Source organism: Diabrotica undecimpunctata, chromosome 5, assembly GCF_040954645.1.
Source record: "Diabrotica undecimpunctata isolate CICGRU chromosome 5, icDiaUnde3, whole genome shotgun sequence".
Classification (NCBI taxonomy): domain Eukaryota; kingdom Metazoa; phylum Arthropoda; class Insecta; order Coleoptera; family Chrysomelidae; genus Diabrotica; species Diabrotica undecimpunctata.
The window spans coordinates 30,103,777-30,130,355 of record NC_092807.1 but is presented as its reverse complement, the minus strand read 5'-3'; the positions used below and the strand labels follow the sequence as shown (position 1 = coordinate 30,130,355).

Below are 26,579 nucleotides of genomic sequence, written 5' to 3'. Positions count from 1 at the left end.
GAATAAATAGTTCTTTGAAGATTATTCCAAACTTGACTGGATCAGAAATCTTTTTTGATTTAACAGAAGGACAGTTCCATGAAAGATGCTTTCAAATAGAAATCATTAACAGACTTCTGGATCGGATGTAAATCCGATTATCTAATGTGCTTCAGAAAAGATATGCTGTTTTGTCACTAATTACTTACGTGACAGTGGTTTTTCTGAAATGTTGTGTAGAAAAAATTAATATAAAAATAGAGTAATAAGTGTTAAAGGGGACGTAAGGAAAAATTAAGTTCAATTACTCCTACGATTGGTTCTTTACTCACAGGCAAACAGCAAAAAGTTTGACGCTAATCAAAATACACATTAACCTTTGTAGATGTGTATGTTTTGTTGATGTTAATACCGATCGTTAATATGTTATTGAATAGATATGAATACTAAATACAACTATAATGTAGCCCTGGGATGTTGGCACCTCATTGATCGAATTTCGTAAAAATAATTATACCGTCTGAATGGTCACGTTTTGGTCACAAATGGTCAGCTGGTTTCAGATTTTGGTCAGTTCTGGTTAATTTTTTATTAAGGGTTGAAAATTTTCAAGGACAAAAAAAGATGTTGGCACCTCATTAAACGAAATTTATAAAACAAATGTAGATAGAGATAGAGATTGTATTCGATAGAGATTAAAATGCTGACAAATGGTCAGATATATTGAGCGTTTGGTCAGTTTGTTTTTGCGGTGAAAATAATTATTAAAGTTGTAACGACCCTAGCACGCACGCGCAGTCCATTAAAAATTTTAAAAATACCAGGATTGCAGTTCCTTGCGACAATAAACATTTTAAAAATACTAGGAGAACAGTAGGTTCCCGCGTTTTTCTAAATCACTATGTTAATGTACATAATTGTTTTGTTTTTCTTCTGTCGTCTAGAAAAATCTTATAGAAAACTAATGGAAAAGTATAGTTTTATTAAATCTTTAATAAACATAAAATAAATAATGGATATGCTTCTAATAGAAAATGTGTTCCTTCCAATTTACATCCCCCGGACCCACTGGTGATGATGGTACGGCTAATCTTTACAAATCTTTAGATGGTACGCAGTTGCTAGAACGTTGGGAACCCCGAAACTAGATTATTTAGAAATTTAGATGTTATGTGACAATGTGTATGTTATAATAAATATTCCGTTTATAATTGGTAAACTGTTATTAATACCTGTATAATTTATTTTTAGTACGGCATGTATGCACATCCAATTGTGTATGGAAATTGGCCACAAATTATGATCGACAACGTTGCCGAGTTTAGTAAAAAGCAAGGATTTAACGAATCTCGTTTGCCAGCTTTCTCTGAAGATGAGATTGAGCTAATTAAAGGTAAAAAAAAATCCTCAAATTAGATAAATTTAAGCACTTTTAAATACAATTAAAATTCTTCCGTCCCCTTATTCGTCTTCTTCTTTAACGTCAGTTTGTGCTTGCTATTTCTTTTTTTCCATTTTCCCCATCTTCATCTTCCTTTTTTACATGGTCTTCTAATAAGCCTAGAGACTTTCCCCGTGTTTAGTTTTGTACTTTCGGATTTTGCTAGACTAATGATCTTATTCTTCTTCTTCTTTTAGTTTCTTCTCCTATCGGAGGGTGGCTATTACCACTGCTATCCGTACCTTATTGGCGGCTGCTCTGAAAAGATCTACTGAGCTGCAACTATACCACTCTCTTAGGTTTCTTAGCCAGGAAATTCTTCGTCTTCCTATGAATCTTTTACTCATGATTTTACCATGCATTATGAGCCTTAATATCTCATATTTCGCACCTCTGGTAATGTGGCCTAAATATTCCAGCTTTCTTGTTTTGATGTGCTTTATGACCTCGTAATCCTTTTATAGCCTTTTTAACACTTCTGCATTTGTAACTCGTTGGGTCCATGGTATTTTCAAAATGCTTCTATAGTACCACATCCCAAATCATTCCAACTTCTTTATATTATCCACTTTTAGTGCCCAGCTTTCCATGTCGTACAACAAAGTCGAGAACACGTAGCATCTTAAGGCTCTTATCCTCAGCTCTAGAGGAAGATCTCGATTAACAAACATTGTTTTCATTTTTATAAATGCTTGTCTTGCAATTTCAATGTGTGTCCTTATTTCTCTACCTTGGTCATTGTTTTCATTTACCCAGGTTCCTAGATATTTGTAGTTATTTACTCTTTCTACTTGTTTTCCCTCGATATCTAGCCTTCCTACTGTATGTTGCTTAGAAATAATCATGCAGTTGGTTTTCTTCGCATTCTCATGTACTTTCATTTCAGTGCTTCTAGACTGTCTGCAAAAACAGCGGTGTCGTCTACGAATCTTCCGTTACGATCGTTCCCTACGAAAATAGCTTCGCTGTCAGATTAAATAACAATGGGACAGCACGCAACCCTGTCTAACACCTCTTTTGATTTCTATAATTTCTGTATCGACATTTTTGATTCTAACCTTTGCTTTTTGATTCCAGTACAGATTGACAATAACCCGTATATCTCGACTATTCACATTCTTTTCTTTTAACAGTTTTACGAGTTTCTGATGTCGTACTCTATCAAAAGCCTTGTGATAATCTATAAAGCAGACATAGAGATCCTGGTTCATATCTAGTCGTCTTTGCGCGAGAACGTTAAAAGCGAACAGAGCCTTTCTCATTCTTAGTCCTCCTGTGAATCCAAACTGGGTGTCATCTATATCTTCTTCTATTTTTTTTGTATAGGAAATTCCTTATTAAGGAAATTGTTTTGTACTGGGAGCATTCTGTCGCATGTAGTGATTTTGGTAGTGTTACAAACGTGGACAGCAACCAATCTTCAGGTATTACTTCTGTTGTATATACTTTGTTGAACAGATCTAAAAGTATATGCAGTGTTTCTTTGTCAATGCATTTAATTAGCTCAGTGGCTATCTGATCTAGGCCTACTAATTTTGCTGTCTTTGCATTTTTAATTGCCTATTCTAATTCGGACATTATTATTTTCGGTCCTGTTTGTTCCTGTGGTTCTTCTTGTTTCATTCTATTATCTCACATCTATTGGATTATTCGGGCCATGTAGCAATATCACAAATGTTATCTTTAAAAATTCAACTTTTTTATCGAAAAATTGAATAACTAATTGATTTTTTCGGGGATTTCCGAGTTTTCTTGAAGGTGAAAATAGCACAGTTCTTATTATTTTATCAAGCTGCTGCAGTTTAAAAAAACCTTCTTTTAAAGATTGTGTTTTTTCACCATCTTTTCAGTGATCCTACTTACAAGCAAATGACATAAAAAATATCAAAGTTTTTATAAACGTTAATAACCTAAAAAGCCAGCCCTTTTTCAAACGGTGTTTTAAATAAATCAACCCACCTATCTCTCAAATAATCAATTACGATCTGCTAAATACCTCTAAAGTCATCTCTCATTAATTGCCATAATTTCAAATAGTTATATTACATGTCATTATACAAAAAACAAAGGTTACATTTATAAATTACTGCAAAATAAGGGTTTTTTGTAATTATTTTGGACAATTGTTTTAATTTCTTCTTTAAATACCATCTCCGTGGTGGAGATCTGCAATCATCATAGCTATTCGGACTTTTAAGACGGTTGCTCTGAAAAGTTCATTTGATGTACTTTGTATGTAATTGAACTTCCTAAGTGTTACAATTACGGCCTAGATAAAATTGTATTGTAAGCTCATAGTTCAAAGTTTGTTAGTATGATAGAAGCAATAACCTCTGTGCTGAGGTATACATTATTTGTGAGATTACAAATTGGGGATTTGAGCTCTATCGAGCGCAGTCTATTGTAGAAAGTTACCTAACCATCATCTGTAGTTTAATTATTAGTAGCTGTCAATAAAACCATAATTTTTACTCCACAACTTCAACGTTTTATTGTATTTACCATCGTCGATCGAGAAGAAGCGGACAAAGGGGTATTACAAACGATTCGATTCTTATATCTACATTCGAATCTGTCCACATCACAAATATCGACATTAATAATATTTATTTGCTATTTCTTTTTTCAGGAGCATACGATTATTTGGCCGTTAACCACTATACATCATACATGGTCAAAGCTCGAGCTCAACCAACTTTAATTGTTAGTTGGGATGACGACGCTGGAGTTGATGTATATCAAAAATCGACATGGGAAACTGCAGCAATTGGTTGGTTTAAGGTATATATTTTAATTATATAATATTTAGTTAAGTATTTTTGTTAAATCTAAATTGGTACCTTTATTTTATATTTCTAGATAGTACCTTTTTGTTATTTAACATCAATATAATATTCCCATTATTACAAACTTAACTAACAGAATCTATTAATACCAAATTACATTCTTGAGCATTCTTAGTTTTACTATCCTAGTTTAGCACACCATTATAACTTATACACTTTACACCGCACCTTTTTGCGCTTTAGTTTAACAGGCACTCTGTCAGATCAAGTGGTTTTATTCGTTTAAGTCATCTAATCACGTTAGTATTGTCTAAGAGTTGACGAACCTCTGGATCTAAGTGCTGATGAAGCCGTTTTTCATGGGCCTTAGCTTGTTTTTTTTTATTACCTCATAAGTCTGTATGGAGGTTATCGTTACGAACATACCAGGGGGCATCGACTATCTCTGGGACAAATACGAAATTAAGATCAGGTTTAACCAGGGCCTTTCTCAGAGTTTCTTAAGGACCTGCCGAGTTATCAAATCGTAGCCGGGGGCCTTTTTGATATTAACGTTCCTGTCGATTTTATTTTTAACCTCTTTTGGTGTGGTTAAAGGAATAACCGCATAATCTTGTCGAACAAATTCTGGGAGAGATTCATCTATGTTTACTATATATGGTTTGGAAAACACTTTCGAGATAGTTTGCAAATACTAATTCTTTTTGTTTATTGTTTTTCGCCCAACCTCCTTGTTTATTTCTTTTAGGAGGCGTTTGCATAATTGCTCTCTTTAAATTCTTGGTGGGTTTCCATAGCAAGTATCCTGTACTAGAATCATTTGTCAAATGTATCAGGAATTTGCTAATGGATTCATTCTAGTTACCTAATCTCTCTCTTTAGTTGAGAGGCAAGTTGGTTTACTTTTGTTTTGTCTTGTGTTGCTCTGGTTAGTTGCCATTTTTTTGTTCCTCTTCTTTTTTCATAGACTAATTCCAATATTTCTATCCTATCTTTAGGGTAGGTTTTTCCTTTCAATCTTCTTAGTAGATCAGGGGCATTTTCTCAGGCCGTGTGTTAAATATCGGTAATGAATTTTTCCACCTCAGCGTTTAAGTCTTCTTGAGTTTTTAATGACACTGCAAAATCAATTATTTCCTCTAGTGTAATTCTAAAGCTGTCCCAGTTCGTTTTATTGTTGACCAACACAGGCTGTAAGGTTTTTGAATGATATTTTCACTAACAGTTAATATAATGGGAGTATGGTCCGAGTTGACTTTTAAGTTCTCTTCTATTCGATCTCTTCTATTGTGATCGCAACATTGTCTGGCGTTTTTCTTTTTCGGTATAGTCATGAATGTTGATAGAAGCCATTCTTTAAGTAATATACCTGTTCTGTATATGATATTAAATAATTCGACAATAACATGTATATTGCAGTCGGCGATAAGTTGCAATATTTCTGACGGTACTTCGTCTGGCCCTACTGCTTTCCCAGTTTTTATTTCTTTAATTGTGTGTTTTACTTCACTTTCTGTTATTTCTGGCCCAGTCTCTTCAAGAATTATAAATTTAAAAAATCTATTTATTGATATATATCCATTATTCTCAATCTAATGAAGAAATCAAATATGACCTGGCAACTTTTCTGATGTCGGTTGGTGTCAGTTTAGGATTCAGTCAATTCCATACGATTACGCGTCCCCTCTCTTTCCTTGTCTAAGCTTCGGAGCATATGAAACCATCTCTCTCTCTCCAACATATTAATAGAACGCTCTCTCTCCAACACATTGATTTCCCTATGTGGGGCCATTCTGGCATAAACCCCCTACTTATGTAATTAAAATGTCTAAAAGACCATAAACTTTTTGGCCATAACCTTGCTGGACAACTTCTTCTAAATATTTTTCTTGTACTGTACGCTATGCAGTGTGTAGGCTGTAATTTATGCTGGTTGGATTGTGCGTTGGGATTCTTGTTCTGCTTCTGAGAAATAAAAGCAGGACAACAGTCAACAAATGAGGTATAGAATATAGTCGGAATGTGTGCACCTTAGCAGAGGTCTTGTCATTGGACTACAACGTCAATTTTTTTTATTTTACTCTTGGTTTAGCCTCATAATTACATACAAATATTAGTATTCATTCATTCAGGATTGTACAGGGAGGACACTTTTTACGCTCAGGTGTTCATCAGAGCGACCTCATTATAACACACAAGACATAAACCACGGTTAGATACTTGGACACCAAAGGAAATATCCATTCAAACGATCAAATTTTTCATCCACACCTTTAGTTTAATATTTTGCAGAAATACCATAATCAATTTAAAAACTTTTGTATTATCTTCACTTAATAGTACATTTAAGTTTAAACGGCATCTTTAAAGCTGCTTTTAACAATTCTTGATGCAGCCACGTACTTGTGTTGACATGTAAGGGACAGTTAAAAAATATGTGATTTAGATCAGCTATACTAGTTCCACACTCACATCTGTCTGTTGGGAAAACTCCGATTTTATGTAAATGCTTCGGAAAACATCCATGATCTACTTTTAATTTTAGGATGGTCTACACTGTATTTCTACTTAGTGCAACAATTTTCTAAAATTGGTTTCGCAGCCACTGTTGGTTGTAATTTAAACAAATTAGTGCCTATAGTTTCACTGAACTAAATCCACTATCTATCCCATTTAACCTTGCAACGTAAATTTGTAATTTATACCTCAAAATAATTATCATTAGATACTAATAACCCTAATAACAAACAGATTGCTGAATAAACGTTATAAAAAAGTATCTACATAAACTTTTGTTTTTATTTAATTTTAATTCAAATAGTCACATTTTTGTTTTCTTATAGAAAGTACCATGGGGTTTTGGAAGATTACTTCGATGGATAAAAAAGACTTATGGGGATATTGAAATTGTTATTAGTGAAAATGGTGTATCTGATAGAAGTGGAACATTACAAGACGAGCATAGAATTAAGTTTATTCAGGTAAGTAAAATTATAACATTATTTTTTTTATATTATATTATAACTAGTCCCACAGTATTTTATTTTTTCCTTTCTACTGTTTCTAGGGACTTGCAACCGAGCAATTATTCGTACTTGGTGATTGTCATGTCCATCTCGTTTTGCCCTCTCGTTTTGTCATCAACTGGTTCTACCTATAGAATTTCTTTAATATGCCCATTCTAATTATTTTCTATGATTTTATGTGTAAAACGGTTATTAATAAATTTTTTGATAGTCATAAAATCGACCACTTTTACCCGTCAGACAGAAAAATCGGAAAACAAGTTTCATCAGACACTATGAAAAGTTGTTTTTGCTGCTGTTAATGAAAGTATCCCAAAAAAATTAACGTTATCTATAAATTTCGACACAGTAGTTTTTCCGATATGTTCGAGTCGTCAGACACGTTAAATGACCTATATTTATCATCAGACAATTTTATTTCGTGTTTTTCTTCTAATTTTAAGCTATTTCATTAAAAAGAATAGCAGTATCTATACATTTTCTTCTTCTTCTTCTTCAGTGCCTTATCCGGTCCGGATATTGGCGATCATCAAGGCTATCATGGTTTTGTTAACTGCTCTGCGAAACAGCTCCGCTGAGGTCATCCCAAACCATTGTCGGAGATTTTTCAACCACGAGATACGACGGCGTCCCGGTCCTCTTCTGCCAAATACTTTACCCTGCATAACGAGTTGAAGAATTCGATATTTTTCTTCGTTCCGCATCACGTGGCCGAGGTACTCAAGCTTACGTTGTTTAATTAAATTAAGCACTTTTTCTTTTGTCATGCGCTGTAGGACCTCAACGTTGGTGACATGGTCCACATAAGATGTTTTTAGTATCCTTCTGTATATCCACATCTCGAAGGCTTCGATTCGTTTTTCAGTGGCTTGCGTCAGTGTCCAGGCTTCAACTCCATATAGTAACACTGGAAGAACGTAGCACCTCACTATCCGCATCTTGGTTCCCAAACTGAGATCACTGCAGCACATATACATTTTCGGTATGTCGAAAAATTGGAAGAAAAACACCCCAGAACCAAAAAAAGTCGCGGAGGGAAACCATCTCAGACTTGGTCTAATAAGGCGATACTCAAAGTGTGGAGAGAGTATATATCATAATCTTTTTTGCACTGGCACTCTAACTAATAGCAATCCAGATGCGCTGTGTTTGGTTAAAAAGATTAAAAAAGTTTAAAATGGTAAAAAGTTTTATGTATTTATATTTTCTTCAAAAAAAAGACTTAATAATTAGCTTGTTTAGAATCCGTATCCATCGGACCATTACAGTTTTTCTCTAGTATACCAAATAGTATACAGTCATGATAAACCACATTCAATTGGTTTACCATAATATTGGTGACATGCAACTTGGCTTTTCTCAGAATACTTTCTAAAATAAATGTAAACAGGGTTGAGAATGTAGAGTTAGCTTTTTGTACAAAGAAATTCAAACATACTATATGTTGGCAAGTGTAGAGACTACTATTAACAATTCAAAATAATGTTTTATTGGTAGCAAAAAGGTGGCGACCAGTTTCGGAGTTTGCAATATAATTCATCAGATAAGTTTAACTCAGAATTGGACAATTGTTTGCACAATAGCATCTGTTGTGCAATTGATCGTGGATAAAGGGGCTTATTAAATTCCTTATTTGAATAAACAATGAAATCATGCATTTCTTTTATTTTTTTAGTCATACATGAGTCACATGTTAGATGCAATTCATGACGGAGTAAACGTTACGGCATATACTCTATGGAGTATCATAGATAACTTCGAATGGACTCAAGGATTCAAGTAAGTAACAGCATTTTTTGTTTTTTAAGCATTTTATTTATTATAACTACGTATATTAAATTTAATAGGGAGTTCGATATCTCAAATGACAAAATATTACTATCGCGTAGAAGGACCAGGTTTGATTTTTGGCACCTGAAAAAATGTCTAAGACTACGTCTCCACTGACAGTTAGAAAGTGAAACGAACGTTCTAGAATATTCACAACCGGCCACACTAGGCTCTTCCGCTAGTCATCTAGCATGTATCGAAATAAGCAAACGTGTTGGTTTTTTATCACTAGGTGCAAGACATTTTAGATGAAAAAAATTGACGAAATATTAATGGAATCAGTTTTTGAAAGAGAAAGTCTGTGGAATCCAGCTAATGACCTCCATAAAAATGGAGTTGTCTTCAAAAAACTTTGACAAGATGGAGCAGTCCTCTTCCCATATAACCAAGGCTTCTTGCGAACCAACTTAGCAGTGCCCTAGAATAACAGAATAACAGAGACACATAGAAGCGACATAGCGGTCCAAAAGCGTGTACCATTTTTGTATACGCATGCCCGATTCTGGTTGTATTACTGTCAAAAACACGTGCTTATTCTTTAATTCTGGTTGTTTTCGATAGTCCGTAGGCGTCTATGGTAAATACTCGACACAACAAGTGCATTTGACCATTTATATAATTTATTTATAGTTAAAAGGTTATAGTTATAGTTTATAGTTAAATATATAAGTTTATAGTTATAGTTTATAGTTAAAAGTTAAATTTATATTTAAAATGGCTGGATATATTTGTGCGATTCGCGGATGTTCATCTGTGACAGGAAAAGGAATAAGTTTATTTAGATTTCCTAAGAATAATAACAGGTAATTACTATTGCTTTGTAATTATTATTAGTTATTACTAATTACATAATAGTATTGGTTTGACTTTCGAACAGTAAGCCGACGCCGACGTGTCTGTCCGAGCTATAAAAAAATAAACTTTGGTCTGCCAAGGGATACCTAGTTCAAACTGAAAACATTAAATTTGGTGACAGTGCTATTTCTTTTATTGAAAGACGCAAGTCTCCGAAGGCTCAGGTCATAAAATCAACAGATGGTGGCCAAATGTCGGCGCGCTCGAAGACAACAATACGAATATAGTATTTTTAAGAAATAAAAATATATAGAGGGTTTTATACACGGGAATATTTGATTTAAGAGCGTAGGCGCAAACTTTGGGGCAAATGTTTTTTAAATGTATTCATTTTTTTCGAATCCTGAAAAAACTAATAAGTATTTTTGAAAAATTTAAACGCAGAATGAAAGACCACATTATTACTGAGGGCCAAAAGTCCCCGAAAACTTTTATAATGTTTATTTTAATAAGTTACAGGGGTGAAAAAAAAGAGAAAATTTAGTGTGATTTTTAATTTCAAATATCTCATTCAAAAAAACTTTTTGTTTATTCTAAGGGACTTTCGGCCCTCGGTAATAATGTAATCTTTCATTCTGTGTTTAAATTTTACAAAAATATTTGTTAGTTTTCTCAGGATTCCAAAAAAATGTTAAAAAGCATTGGCCTGAAATTTTGCGTCTACGCTCTTAAACGAAACAAAGAAATTACTAAAATGCTCAAACTAAAAATTGTTGGAAACATAATTAGACCGATAATTGGGAAAATCTTAAAATTCCAACAGAACAAGACTTCAAAATTGCAAAAACATGGTTGCAAATAAACAAACTTACCTTAAATTATGAAAAAACTAAATAGGTACTCATCTACTTTTTGCTATATACAAAAGTTGTCTGCCAATTTTTAATTCGTTAAATATAAATAAAAAAGATCAAATATATGTATCGAAATACATAAAATATTTAGGAGTTTTAAATGGGAATTACAAATAAAAAATATTAAAACTTTATTTGTTGTATATCTCAATATTTAGTGACACTTTTGTGACTTCATCAGGAGAAAACTGAAAATTTATTAAGATTAGATATTGACAAAAGTTAAATATTTCATTACTTACAATATACTTAGAATATACTAATACCATAGAATAACAGTGCTAATACTCTTATAATTGTAAGTAATAAAGTATTATTTATAAATACAGAAAAAGTTCTTTGTTTAAAATTTGTTCTGTTAAAAATTTGTAGTGCCAAAGTGTGGATAGAAGCTTGCAGACGAGAAGATTTGTTATTCAAAATGGATTCACTTTATAATAATTATAGGATTTGTGAACTGCATTTTGAAGATAATGTTATTGTAAAAGGAAATAGAAGAAAAACATTGGCGCATGACGCAGTACCTTCAATATTTTCATATAATACGACAAACACAAAAATTTAAAAATCACACTAAATTTTCTCTTTTTTTTTTCACCCCTGTAACTTATTAAAATAAACATTATAGAAGTTTTCAGGGACTTTCGGTCCTCAGTAATAATGTAGTCTTTCACTCTGCGTTTAAATTTTTCAAAAATACTTATTAGTTTTTTCAGGATTCGGAAAAAATGAATGCATTTAAAAAACATTGGCCCGAAATTTTGCGCCTACGCTCGAAGAATTTATATTGTGTGATATGCCCACTGACTATTCATTTTCTGGTTGTTAGCTGTCATTGGCGGCTTGGCCACGTAACTTCAAAGAACTGTCGCTTCTCTGTGTTGGGTGCAGTGCGGCCACCGCGTATCCTAGCGAGTAGCCAAATGTAAAGTCGCTACGCTCTAGACACTAAGCAAGCCAGCTATCAGTGCGGATGTGGCTTAAGTATTTTAAAATATCGAACAAGTCCAAGTTGACTCTGCAGCATGAAAATTATTCAGTATTTAAAAAGCTAGACTATCGCTTCGTTTCTTTCTTGTGAACTAAAAATTTCAATAGTTGATATATTTTATTGTATTTTATAATTATTGCCTACTTATAATTAATTAATTTATTTTTAGTGGAAAGCTGGGCATCTACTACGTAAACCAATCTGACCCTTCACTGCCAAGAATTGCTAAGGATTCTTCAAAATACTACGCTAATGTTATTAAAACTAAATGTTTGGTAGATTCTTGTGTAGATAATTGATAAGTTTTAATTTAAATAAATTATTATATTAAACAGTTATATTGTTTTATAATTAATACCAAAGTATATCTGCAAAAGAGTATTTAAACGCACATCAAAGAAAATCCCAGCTTTAGGTGACATGAGTTTCCCGGAGTAAGGTGTTCACGTCCGAAGATCAAAGAAACGGTACCTCCCTGACCCCCAAGCTACCTACACCTCTCATCAATCACCCATATTACGGTGGGGAGACTGTAATTAATTTTATGGTCTTGGATTCCCTGGGAAATGGAGTACTGGAGGGGGCTTTCTTCGGTGATGTTGCTTTGGTAGGGAAGGCGTTATGCGCATTTCTCCCTGGTTTGCCTCTTTTCCAAATATGTACCAGTCCAGCGAGCCAGTGACCTTGATTCTTGGCCTTCGTCACTGGCTCTCCGCACACGGATTATCTGTGTCAGAGGGTCTGGCCACCAAACCCGTGCCTAAAGGTGCACGGTCTAAATGTTCAAGAATCGCGGTTGCTTCGTCTGTGAAAAAAATACCTTTTTGACGTGACAACGTCTTAAATTAGGTTGTGGCTCGGAGTCACTTATGAAAAAGTGTAACGCCCGCTCACGTCTGTTACGATGAGTCACCGAACGAGAGAGAGGCCCGCCGGACCGGCGAATGCCTTGCGTCTCTCTCCCACTGAAACATGATTGGTCCGCTGGTGCGATGCTATTTCTCCTATCATCGCCCTATCCTCAACAAAATCACTCAAATAGAAATTAGTTAAGTTTAAGTTTACATGTACAATGTTTTAGTAAACAAAATATATTTCTATAGTTAAAATTTGTGCAATTCTTATTTTCATTCAATTCCTTGTTCCTATTGTGCAATTTAATAATATTCAATATTTAATAAATATTCTACCGAGAAAAAGACGTTGTCACGTAAAATCTTCGCCCGTAAAACCGACTTTACAGGCAACCGATTTTTTTTAGTTAAAAACTCGGTCTACAATTTGTACTAAAACTCAGAAAAAAGTTGATTAAATGATGTGAGGTAGTAGTTCTTAACCTAGAGGGTGAGGCATGCATTCCCAGGTGTATAGTGCGCTCACTCGTGTATATGTTTTTGAAAGTTCTCTTTTTTAGTTTTTATTTTTTAACTGGCCTATTCTAACTGCTTCACTTGCGGGTTCAATGCTATGTTTTTCATGTTTCTCTCTTCACTCTTCGGGTTGATACGCTACTAATTGATGTCAGGGTCTTCTGTATCGTTGCCGGTCCGTTTTCATCTTAGTTCGTCAAGTTCTTTCATTCGGATAGTTTTTTAGTTCTTTGAAGATTCCATAAGATTTTTTATTAATTTTATCTAGGATCCGTAACTTTGGTTTCTCTGCATACTCTGTGGGATTCTTACTTCTTTGGTTTCTCTGTATTCGAATATTTCTAATTCGTATGTAAGCATGTTCACAGCCGTTCTTATAATATGGTTTTGGGCTATTTGGATCTTTTCGCTGTTAGTTTTACAGGTTTGGCTCCAAGCTGCTGATTCGTTTGTTATAGCTGGTATGAGGATGGTATTTGCCATTCTTAACTTCGTTTTCAGATTTTAATTCCCATAAGAGGCCTTATCTTCTTCTCTTCCTCTTCTTCTTTTTATGTAGACATGTCTGTTTTTCAATGTGCCTCCGGTAAGTTGTCGTTCCATCGTTTTCGTGGTCTTACTACTGATCGTCTTCCTATAGGGGAACCCTCTCTTGTCGTCTTTACTACTCTATTTGTAATTGATGGATTCGACCGTTACTTGATGGAAATTCATTTTATGTAACAATAAAACACTGAAAACTTTGTTTTCAAACTTCCACAAAATTTATTTTAAATTCTTATCACTACAGCTGTTTCGGCTGATTGCCTTTCTCAAGTGACCTATTTCATTAGAGACTATAAAGTGTAAACCCATACCAAAAACAGATCACTTGAGAAAGGCAATCAGCCGAAACAGCTGTAGTGATAAGAATTTACAATACATTTTGTGGAAGTTTGAAAACAAAGTTTTCAGTGTTTTATTGTTACTCTATTTGTTGTCATTCGGCTTATATGATCGTTCCATTCTACTCTTCATTTCTGACCCAGTTCTTGATGTTCTCCACTTTGCATCTACGTCGTATATTTGTACTTCTAGCTCTGTCCCATATTGTCTTACCATCAATTTTTCCAAGTGTTTTCATCTCTGCTGTTTCTAACATCCTTTTTGTCCTCTCTATGTCATTATTGGTCTGATGACTGTTTTGTAAATTCTGCCTTTCATTTCTTGCCGATATTTTTATTTCTCCATATTGTTTCATTCTGGCAGCCTGCGCCTCCGTTTTCTTTATCACTTGATCTTCCACTTTAGTTTCCAACTTTCCGTAGCTAAATAATGTAATGCCTAGATATTTAAACTCCATCACTTGTTCTATTACCTCACCTTCCAGCTTCAATTTACTTGTTCGTAAATTTGCTATTGTAACCATGCATTTTGTCTTTTTTGAGGAAATTAACATGTTAAATTTTCTGGCGGTTATATTAAATTGGTGCAGCATAAGTTGTAAATCGTCTTCACTTTGAGAGAGTAGTATTGCGTCATCTGCGTAGCGATTTTATAAGGTTTTGGAGGGCAAAAAGACATCTGTTGCCGGCCTGGATCCTGTTGTTTATTTCTTGTGATCCATTATTATCTTCAGTTATTGTTCCAAGATACTTGAATTCTCTAACGCGCTCAAAGTTAAAGTCATCGATGGTGACCTTCTGACCGATTCTGTCTCTACTTCGGTTATTGCGGCTCATATACATATATTTCGTCTTGTTTTCGTTGATTTGGAGCCCCATCTTCTCTGCTTCCTTCTCGAACCTCACGAACGTCTCCTTCATCCTTAATCGTGTGTTTCCTATTAGATCGATATCGTCTGCAAATGCCAGTAGTAAGTTTGGTCCTTCTCGATGAAATACTGTATTCGGTTTTTCGATTCTTGCACTTCTGATTATGTGTTGCAGAGCTAAGTTGAAGAGTTGTGGTGAAAGTGCATCTCCCTGTTTTAGTCCATTGTTTATTTCAAATGTCTCCGAGTATTGTTGTCCAACTCTCAACTTACATCGTAACCGTTCCATACACATCCATATCAACCTGACTAGTTTTTTTGGAAAGCCAAGTTCCTGCATCGCTGTCCACAGTCTGGCCATGCATACTCTATCAAATGCTTGTTTAAAACCTATGAACATCTGATGAAGCTCACGATCAAACTACCAGCATTTTTCCATTATCTGTTTTATTGTGAATATCTGGTCAATGGTAGAGCGGTCCGGTCTAAATCCGCATTGATAATCTCCAACGAGTCCTTCTGTGTATGTTTTGGTTCTTTCTAGCAGGATGTTTGCAAGGATTTTGTAGGTGGTGTTTAGGAGTGTTATTCCCCGGTAGTTAGTACATTGCTTTTTGTTTCCTTTTTTGTGTATTGATACAATAACCCCTCCTTTCCATTCATCTGGCATTGTTTCTTCTCGCCAAATGTCTTAAATTAGCTTGTATATAGAACTGTACAACGCTTCTCCTCCATGTTTTAAGCACTCTGCGGGTATACCATCGCTACCTGGTGTCTTATTGTTTTTAAGTTTTTTAATTGCCTGTATTACTTCTTCGTATACTTGCTTCTTGTTCTTTAATAAATATCTGTCTTACAGAACCCTAGCAAAATCTAAACTTGACACGATCATTCTTCAATCTCTTAAATGATAATGAAGTTTTCCTTAAGTAAAAATAACCATATCTCAATGATTTGTTTTCATTGATACCTAAATCTGCCGCGGTATTTAGTGCCACAATCAGACTTTCTTTTACAGTTGCGCATACTGAAATAAAAAAAAGTTGGAGCAAAGAGGTGGGCTTGCAATGATGTAGCTGTATTGTGCCCCTTTTATTCCGTGTACCTATTTCATTGCAATGTATTGATAATTCTTCTGGTCTTCTTTTACTCCCATAGTTGTGTTGAAATTACCAATAATTATTGTATTGTAACCTTTTGAATTATTAATTTTACTTACAATATACTCGTAGAATAGTTTTTCAGGTATTAAGTCATAAATAATATACAATATTAAAATTAAGCAATTTATTAAATGCTTAAAATTAACAATTTTGTGATACTAATATAAAAATTTTTGGACTGGCGTAGACAAGGACAACACAAACCACGAATGGGCATCAAATTGGAGCACTATAAAAGTATGGAATAGTAACAGTTACTAACATCCTGAACAGTTCTGAATAGGCTGAAAAAACGACTTTCATTAATTTACTATTTTATGCATATTATACAACCTAGTAGCATCTAAAAGCATAAAGTTCTAGCATCTAAAAAGACAATACCAATATTTTAGACACGCTTACCTTATCTACTATTACAAAAAATATTTCAAAAAAATTTAACATTATTAAAGTTATACTAAATTATTAGAAATAAGATAAAACCAATTTGGTCAAATATAAATTAGTAAACTTATGCTATATTTACGTTTAACACCAGAGCACAAAAAACACTGCAGTAAAAAAATAGTCACAATATGACAGCTAAAAAATCAAGACATATAAACAAAGAAAAATTCCAAAAAGTTGGATTATGCCCATTTACCAAAAAGGCCCAAATGACTGTTGCAGAAACTACAGACGTGACTAGTATACATAGTAAATTAGTAATAAATAGCCAGGAAAAAACTGTATGAAAGCCTGGTGCTTATATGAGTATACTAGTCTGATTGGTACAGCTCACTCTCACTGACACCAACGCAAATGTCTTCTTCTTTATTTACCATATCCTTTCGGAACGTTGGTAACCATTATAGCTATCTTAATTTTATTCACTGACACCCTAAATACCATGCTTGTAACATTACCATATCAACCTCGCAAGTTCTTTAACCATGAAGTCTTTTTTCGTCCTGGACTGCATTCTTAACTCCGCCGTTTCCTGGTCACAAGTCCAGGATGAGAAAGGGTGAGGATTAAGCAAGGGTCTAACTATTCCTTCTTGTAAAAAAAAACATAGTTATGAAAACGAAGCACATGCCTCGAATAAGGACGGACCTTTTAAGACGACAAAAGCGACGACAAAGGACAATCAATATAGGAACCTGGAACGTACTAAGCCTATATCGGCCTAGAGCCCTAACTCAGGTGGTCAAAAAACTTGAATCCAGACACATGGATATAACTGCTTTACAAGAAATTAGATGGACTGGAGAAGGTACACTAAAAACTAATAAATCAGTAATATTTTTCAGCGGAAGCAAACGGAACATCAATGCGGCACTGGTTTTATAGTCAGGGAAAGTCTTGTGGGGTCAGTCTTAACTTTCAAACCCGTTAATGAAAGACTCTGTTATATCAGACTCAAAGGACAACTACATAATTATTCCCTAGTTGCTGCCTATGCACCGACAGAGGAAAAGGAAGAGCATGTAAAAGATAACTTTTATGAGAAACTAGAGGAACTGATAAATAATCTACCCAAACAGGACATGCATATTATCTTAGGGGATTTCAATGCAAAGATAGGGAAGGAAGCAGCGTACAAACCAACAATAGGTAACCATAGTCTTCACGATGTCAGCAACGATAATGGAACAAGGTTAATAAACTTTGCAGCGTCCCACAACCTACTAATAAAATCGACAATGTTCGAATACAAGAAAATACACAAACAAACATGGGTCTACAACGGCGTCACAAGAAATCAGATCGATCATGTTCTAGTAGATGCCAGGAGGGGTAGTAACTGTCTAGACGTAAGAAGCCTAAGGGGAGCTGATGAAGACACGGATCATTTTCTGGTAAAAACGAAGATAAGGACAAGAATAGCGTTCAAAAAAACACACAAGAATACACCAACATAATCACAAAAACCGAAGTTCTACGTAATAAGGAGACAAAACAGAAAATTCAAAAGGCTATAAAAATCGCTCTAACACAGACAGAAGGCTATAACAACATAGACTCAGCTTGGAAAAATATCAAATTAGCTCTGACAAGCGTATCAGATCAAATACTAGGATACAAAAAGAAAACAACAAAAAAATGGTTCGATGAATGCCTGAACTCCATAACAGCAAGAAATATGGCTAGAAAGAACATGCTACAAAACCCCTCGCACAACACCAATGAAATGTATAGACAAAGAAGAACAGAGACAAGAAAACTAATGAAAAGGAAGAAGAGGGAGTATCAGGAACAAATAATCAGAGATATAGAAGAAAAAAGAAAGAACAAACAAGCGAGACAGTTCTTCAAAGGAGTTTCAGATATTAAGACCGGGTACCAAGCAAGAACAGGAAACTTCCTTCAAAACGACAGCGGGCAGCTTATCACTGATGACAAGGAATTCCCAAAAACCTGGAAGGAATACTTCTATCAACTATTGAACAACCAATCTAGAAGGAATACATCAAACATAGAGGTACATACAGTTGAAATAAAAAACCAATACCCGAATACGAAGAAATAATACAGGCAATTAAAAAACTTAAAAATAATAAGACACCAGGTAGCGATGGTATACCCGCAGAGTGCTTAAAACATGGACGAGAAGCGTTATACAGTTCTGTATACAAGCTAATTCAAGACATTTGGCGAGAAGAAACAATGCTAAATGAATGGAAAGAAGGGGTTATTGCACCAATACACAAAAAATGAAACAAAAAGCAATGTACTAACTACCGGGGAATAACACTCCTAAACGCCACCTACAAAATCCTTGCAAACATCCTGCTAGAAAGAACCAAAACATACACAGAAGGAATCGTTGACCACTCTACCATTGACCAGATGTTCACAATAAAACAGATAATGGAAAAATGCTGAGAGTTTGATCGTGAGCTTTATCAGATGTTCATAGATTTTAAACAAGCATTTGATAGAGTATGCAGGGCCAGACTGTGGACAGCGATGCAAGAACTTGGCTTTTCAAAAAAACTAGTCAGGTTGATACGAATGTGTATGGAATGGTTACGATGTAAGGTGAGAGTTGGACATCAATACTCGGAGACATTTGAAATAAACAATGGACTAAAACTGGGAGATGCACTTTCACCACAACTCTTCAACTTAGCTCTGGAACACATAATCAAAAGTGCAAGAATCGAAAAACCGAATACAGTATTTCATCGAGAAGGACCAAACTTACTACTGGCATTTGCAGACGATATCGATCTAATAGGAAACACACGATTAAGGATGAAGGAGACTTTCGTAAGGTTCGAGAAGGAAGCAGAGAAGATGGGGCTCCAAATCAACGAAAACAAGACGAAATATATGTATATGAGCCGCAATAACCAAAGCAGGGACAGAATCGGTCAGAACATCACCATCGATGACTTTAACTTTGAACGCGTTAGAGAATTCAAGTATCTTGGAACAACAATAACTGAAGACAATAACGGATCACAAGAAATAAACAATAGGATCCAGGCCGGCAACAGATGTCTTTTTGCCCTCCAAAACCTTATAAAATCGAAACAACTAACAAGACGTACGAAGATACAGGTCTATAAAACAATCATACGACCATATACGATATCGTCATGGATGATAACAAAGGCAAACGAAGAGAGGCTAAGAGTTTGGAAAAAAAAATCCTAAGGAAGATCCTTGGCCGTGTGCTGGTTGAAGCATCAGGACAATATAGGATAAGAACTAACAAAGAGCTCGAAGAACTTTACCCAGACGCCAACATCATAAAAGAAATAAAGTCCAGAAGACTCCAATGGGCAGGACACCTCAGAAGACATTCTGACGAACGAACAATAAGACTGGTGTGACGCCCTCACGCCCTAGAGGATCTTGGAATAAGGAGGTAGACAAAGCCTTAAAAATAAGTATTAGACATGATAAATGGAATAAGGTAGATATATTTAAGAGGTTAAGTGAATGAAGGCTATGTAAACCGTAATATCCTCAAATATAGTTTACTTGAAAAAGGTGGCGACTTTTGTCAATTATCTTTCTTCTAATTTTTCCAGATTCACACTTCCTAAATGTAAAATATTTCTAAATAAGCTATGTAAAGGTTATGTAATAATTAAATATAAAAACAAATATTCACATACCATAAAAGGCTTGCAACAAGGTCCATTAGCGCATGCTGTTTCCACTGGATACATACAGGGTATGTGGACTATTGGACAACAATCCGGTAAGAAACTGTTTTGCTCGAACACGGTTGGTATAAAACATGGAGGCGAGGAAGGACAACAAGGACAATAAGTTCCTGAAAATACAATTAAATTTGTATGACTTTTAAACAACTATATTGATGCTTCTATAATGATTAAGTGTTACCTAAGCTCTTTTCTAATCAAGAGGTAAGAACCCAAATTAAAGATGAGATTTTTTGTTATTAATAAGGATCTGAAAATATTCTTCTTCTTCTTTTGAAGTCTACTCGTTTCGAATATTAGGGATCATTCTGGTTATAATTATTTTATTGACTGATGCTTAACTAGGAAACAGAGAAACCACACAAAAAGAGGAAGAATTGGAAAACAAAATAGATATAATCAAAAAGCAAAAAAAGACGAAATAATGTAATACTACATGGAGGAGAAATAGATACAGAAGACCAAAATGTAATAGAAAAAAATGTCCAATATTTCTTAAGCAATGCCCTAAAAATTATTAAAAGGATAAAGAGCGCAAGGAAAATTAAAAATAAAAAGAAATATAATAGGTATATTAATGAAGACATGCACAAAACTGAAAGTATGATACAATGAAAGATCAAAATGAAGGCAAAATAAGCTAAATCAGAAGAAAAAAATGTCAGGGTAGGATTACAAAAAATGAAAAAAATAATGAGCTATGGATATGGAATAAAGATCAGGAACGATTTAAAAAATATCGATACCAGATACAATGTGTACAATAAGGTTAAAAGGAGACAAAGATACATATTATGAACAACTAGAAAGAGAATATGGAAAACCACCAGGATTTGATATTAAAATAGTAATGGGAGATTGTAAGTAACGCTAAAGTGGGAAAAGAGGATATATATGAAAATGTAATAGGAAAATACAGTATCGAATGATACCGGTTAAAGAATTATAGGTTTTGTCATAGAAACACAAATGATATAATAAAAAGCACATAACTACGCAGAAAAGGTGTATATGAAGGAACATTTTCTATAATAAAGAGGTAATAAATCAAATAGACGATATATATTATATTAATAGAGAATGAACATCCCCGCAATATAATAAATATAAAAAGCACGAAAGGAGCGGAATGTAACTCGGGCCACTTTTTGGTAAGATAACGGTATAAAATGAAATGCTAATGTAAAGAAAAGCAATAAAACGAACAAAGAAATCAGAAAACAATTCAACAGAAAAATTCTAAAAGATAATACTGCACAAAAGAAGTACGAAGAACGAATAACCAGTAGACTAAATGAAGATCCAGAAACATTAGACCCGGACGAAAAGTGGGAAAGCATAAAAGAAGCAGTTTAAAACACAAATAAGGACCCCTTAATGAAAACTAATAAAAAACAAAACAAAAAAATAGTATGATGTCAAAAAGTAGCAGAAGCAATTAAAAAAATAAGAATAGAAAATTTAACAAATAATAGTGACACTGGCAGACAAAAATTCAGAGAATTAAGGAGAACTGTGGAGAGAACATACAAAAACAAACCAAGCAAATACAATGAAAACAAACTCAAAGAGATGGAAGAAAAATTCGATACAAACGAAATAAGATCTTTTTACCAGGAAACTAGAAAAATGGAGAGAGGGTATCAGAAAAATAACCCATACATGAAAAATGCTAAAGGAGTACTAATAAATGAATCAGGGGTAATAATGAGAAATTGGCAAACTTACTTTACATAATTGATAAACAAAAACGAAGAAGAAACGGAAACAATCCATGAAATGAATATGATCACATATTAGTAGAAATCCCTACAAAGGAAGGAGTAGAAAACGAAATAAGGGGACTAAAAAACAATAAAAGCTCAGGAATAACAAAAAAGTCGGCGGAAATGATAAAATCGGGGGGAAAATGGCTATATAAAGATATACATAATCTGATAAAAAGCTTATGGAAAACAAGAAAAGAAAGTAGGCCATAGCAAGAATATGCAAAATACACAAAAAAAAATGTGACACAATGAGATGTGAAAGCTGTAGAGGTATCGCGTTGCTAGAAGTAGTTTACAAAATCATGACACAAATCATAAGGAAAGAACTAAATTTATACACGGAAAAATATTGGGTGAATATCAGATGTAGGCCAGGAAATGAAGCATTTTGGCTCGCAATTTTTTCGCTCAGCATGGATTTACTTGAAATTTTTACAGAAGGTAGGGGATGGCAACCTTGGGGTTGCCCAAGGGGGTGGTTGCCACCTCATCTCGGGGGTAGGAATTTTTCATTACATTTTAACCATGAAAATCAATCGAGAAGTAATTCTAAGAAAAAAATGTTCTTTACGTTTTCTTCGTAAAATTAATATTTTTCGAGGTTGAAAGTAACAGTTTTTCGACGAAAAAATCGACCTTTTTAGAGGGTTTTTTGAGAATAACTCGAAAAATATGCATTTAATTTAAAAAACAGTATATATCAAAATTGTATTTCTTAGAAACATAAACAAAATCCTTTTTAATAATTCTTCTACGACCAATACACTCCGAGATACGGCATGTTAAAAGTTAGCTTTTTTTCGTCAAATGCATAATTTGAAATATTCAAAGCCAAATAACGGGAAAACTTTGCATTTTTCGAAGAAAACTTGCAGAATCTTTTTTCAAAGATACAATTAGACCTTTCAACCAAAAAATGTAGCATACAAATTGAGTGACTTATGATCAAAATAAGGTCGGTACCTACTTTTATCAACGAAAAAATCAGTGAAAACAACAGCCTAACTACCCTCCTAATTAAAATTGATCACCCTTCTGTAATTCTTTTTATATATGTATTATCAATACGTCAAAGAAGTTTGACCTATTTAAAAGGCCTAATTTTAGAAAAATTGTAGTTAAAAGATAAATTTATTTTTTGCAATTTCTTATTTTTTGCCCTTTTCTTCAAAATATCTCCGAAAATACTGAAGATACGAAAAAAATGATAGGGTGTTAAACTGTAGCTTTTTTAATAACTAAAATTATTGCTGGAATATATTTTCGTATTTTATTAATAATTTTAACAAACATAATAAGGGATTATTGGTGATATGTTAAGACTTTAAAAATCCCAATAACGGAAACTTTAAGTGCGTCAGATGATTTAAGTATTTTTTAACAACAATAACTGTAGACAATAAAGGATCACAATTAATAAACAAGAGTATATAAGCCAGCAACATAGATATTTATCCCCTTCAAAATCTTATACATCGAAAATTGAAACAAATAACAAGATATAATAAGATACAAATATATAAAACGGTCATACGATCCGTAGTGATGTAAGGCAGCGAAAAATGGACGATAGTAAAGGCAGACAAAGAGCGGCTACGTGTTTAAGAAAGAAAAATCTTAAAGAAGATCTTTGGGCCTGTGCTTGATGGAGCAGCAGAACTCTGATATATAGATATAAGATAAAAACTAACAAAAAGCTCGAAGAATTATATGAAGACGCTAACATAATAAAAGAAATAAAGTCCAGAAGACTCCAGTGGATGGGACATATTAGAAGACATTCTGATGAAATAATAGTAAGGATGGCATGGGGAAAAGCTCCAACGGGAAGAATACCTCGACTCTGGTGGCGAGATAATATAGTAGAAGACCTTTAAGCTATATGCGTGGAGAATTGGATGGAGATTGCTCAAGACAGAGGAATGAAGGCATGTTGTCAAGTTGGCTAAAACCCAGGAGTTGTAACGCTAAAAGTATCATCTGTTAGCAAGAAGGGTTTGTCTTTGGATTTAGCTCTTCACATATTTTTTTGTATTGTCAAGAAAGCTAAGATATATAAATTCTTGAACAGCTTCTATGATTTATCCATTTATAATTAATTTCTACATCTATCTTTCAGGAGTGACTGGTAATGCTGCATATTTTATTTTCTGGGTGTTTATTATAAGTTCTATAATTTGAAGCTTCCTATAACTATACCAATCTTTCTTTAACTGCAGATTAACTTTTCCCTAGTGTCTCTACGTCATTTACGTATGCAAGGAGTTGGATTCTTTTATAAATACTAAATCTTATAGTTTTTCTTCTCTTCGTTTCACTCCGTATTCTTACACCAATATTCTTTTTTCTTTTGACCTGCACTTCAATATACACTTTATTTTTGGCTTTAGTAATTTCTTTAGGTTCCTCGTCAAATCAGTGATTAATTTGTACTGAATATTCTCTACCCATTACCACACCTGCGGTTCTCATTTTTTTCTCATTTTTCATTAATTTTGACACTCTCATTTTCAACTTCGATGCCTAATCTTGGCTTCCCAAAATCGTTTTATGCTATTTGTGTTTTTAACGTATATTTGCTGCAGTTAATTTTCTGTCTGTCTGTGCAATAACCAGAATGGATATTAGCTTATTCCAAACTTCTAGATACTATCCATGATCGCGGTCTGATCCGCACCTACTATCTAGTGTTACATGATCTATTTGATTATGTTGCAGCGTTTCAAGAGACCCGGTTTCTTAAGTAGATGTCTTTATCTTTGGTATATATGCTAGCTAATGTCATGTTAAGAGGCTGCAAGGTTTACTGTTTTAATTCTATTACCATTACTCTCTTCATGTAGGCTATACGGTCCATGGTGGGATAGTTAAAGGCTTTCTTCCTAAGTGAGCAGAGTCAATAAGAACATTTGTAATTATATTTCAGTGTATTTTGCGCAGCGATTAGAAGATTTTGCTGCCCTGTTTGCATGCGTTTGGTCTGGATTACTTTCTTAGTCGGCTGCAATAAGGTTCTTTCCCATTTTCTGATATTTTCCACCACACGGCTTTTTTGGATAGCGTAAAAATGCTGTTTTACGCTATCCAATGCTGTTTTGGATAGCTGTTTAGATGGATGAGTGGAGTGACAAAGAAGGAATAAATATATTAGGGGAAGTCTAGGGGTGACATCAATTGTTGTCAAGATGAGAGAGCATAGGTTAAGATGGTTTGGCCATGTTCAACGTAGACTCGTTAATCACCCAATACGAAGAATTGCTGATCTGCTATAAAGAAATGTAAGTATGTAAGTTGTAAGAGAATGATGAAAAAGGTTCGGTTTCGATAATAGCAGTACTAGAGTTATTTTTCTGCAAACTATTAGCAATCTCATTAACAACAATTCTTTTATATCCTGGCACCAACAACAAAGTACTTTGCTTCACTAGTTGATTATAATTCTGTTTGCAGTTTGCATTAAAGGACTCACAAATTATTAAACAATTAGTAAAAGTTCTAGATATAAATCATAAAGACAAATACATTCAAGCAAATAAATCTTAGTTGGCAAGTGTAGATTGTGACTCTTAAGTATGTTACCAAGTTTAGTGGATGCTGACAATGGATGCTATGGCAAAATAAGAAAATGAAAAGGAAAAACTTTTGGTGGTGAAGAATTAATTGAAACGAATTAACGATAAATCAATGTTATCAGATAAATTGTGTGATGACATTATGCCACAATAATAGAGTATATATTAAATTTACTTGTTAACGCAGACTCAACCAAAGTAGGGAATGTAGGAAAAGCGGTTGTTAACAAGTTATACGTAATTATAAAACAGAAATATTAAAAAAATGTATTTTTAACATAATTCTCTGATCAGTAAAGAAGTAAAAAATAATGAGAATACTAAAATAATAATATATGTTTTACCTGAATTACAACTCATGTTTCACAATAGAAAAAAACCTTTTGAACGTGTTAGTTGGAAAATTGAATTGAATTTTTAACTACTTGGAATTTGAAAATATTTCTAAAATGACTTTTATAAATATATTGACTTTTGTGATAGTTACTGTAATAAAAAGTATAAACCTTCTTTGTTTTTTTAATAGGCAATTATGCCAAAAACATAAAATAGGTAGCTTTGTCCGGATGTTTACTATTTTGAGTGTAAACGAACTGGATTGAGTTCCTTCAAAGAATACTCCCTACGTATTCTCTCAAGTACCTAGTTTACGAGCCGTAAAAACTAAATGCTCGGGCAAACGGAAATTCATTAAAAACGTTCATCTTTCCAACCTAGCTTATTAAATTAACGAACAAGATCAACAACACATTAAAGTATATTATTAATAATAAAATATTGAAATGGTTTGGTTTCTATAACCTTTGAATTTCAGTGGTGGTGGAAAAATAAATGAAAATATTGCATAATATGGTGGCAACTAAATGTTGCCATTGGACAATTCAAGAAATTACTATTTTACTATGGGTTTACATCTCTAAGCGACTTTACAACCGCGGCAATCCTGCTTGGCATTGTTTTTAGTAAAAATTGATACAAGTTATGGTCGAAACTATCCCATAATGCTCCTAATTTTCTCTTCAAGTCG

The 26,579-nt window shown here is 33.9% G+C and overlaps 1 protein-coding gene and 1 long non-coding RNA gene across 2 annotated transcripts in view; one reads left to right on the top strand and one right to left on the bottom strand.

The window, feature by feature from the left end:
- The window catches only part of LOC140441225 (cytosolic beta-glucosidase-like), a 32,638-nt gene extending 20,538 nt beyond the window's left edge, over positions 1-12,100 (top strand). Inside the window, exons 6-10 of the mRNA XM_072531809.1 lie at positions 1,231-1,372; positions 4,050-4,201; positions 7,050-7,187; positions 8,908-9,011; positions 11,932-12,100. Of these exons, the coding sequence (XP_072387910.1) occupies positions 1,231-1,372; positions 4,050-4,201; positions 7,050-7,187; positions 8,908-9,011; positions 11,932-12,061 (666 nt within the window). The 3' untranslated portion in view covers positions 12,062-12,100. The remainder of the gene's footprint in view (positions 1-1,230; positions 1,373-4,049; positions 4,202-7,049; positions 7,188-8,907; positions 9,012-11,931) is intronic.
- A 4,057-nt stretch (positions 12,101-16,157) lies between these two features.
- LOC140440583 (uncharacterized) lies at positions 16,158-26,054 on the bottom strand. Its single transcript, XR_011950873.1, has 3 exons — positions 25,897-26,054; positions 20,161-20,321; positions 16,158-16,332 (listed from the first exon to the last, which is right to left on the bottom strand). It is a non-coding gene; the product is annotated as an uncharacterized lncRNA (long non-coding RNA).
- Between the last annotated feature and the right edge of the window lie 525 nt (positions 26,055-26,579).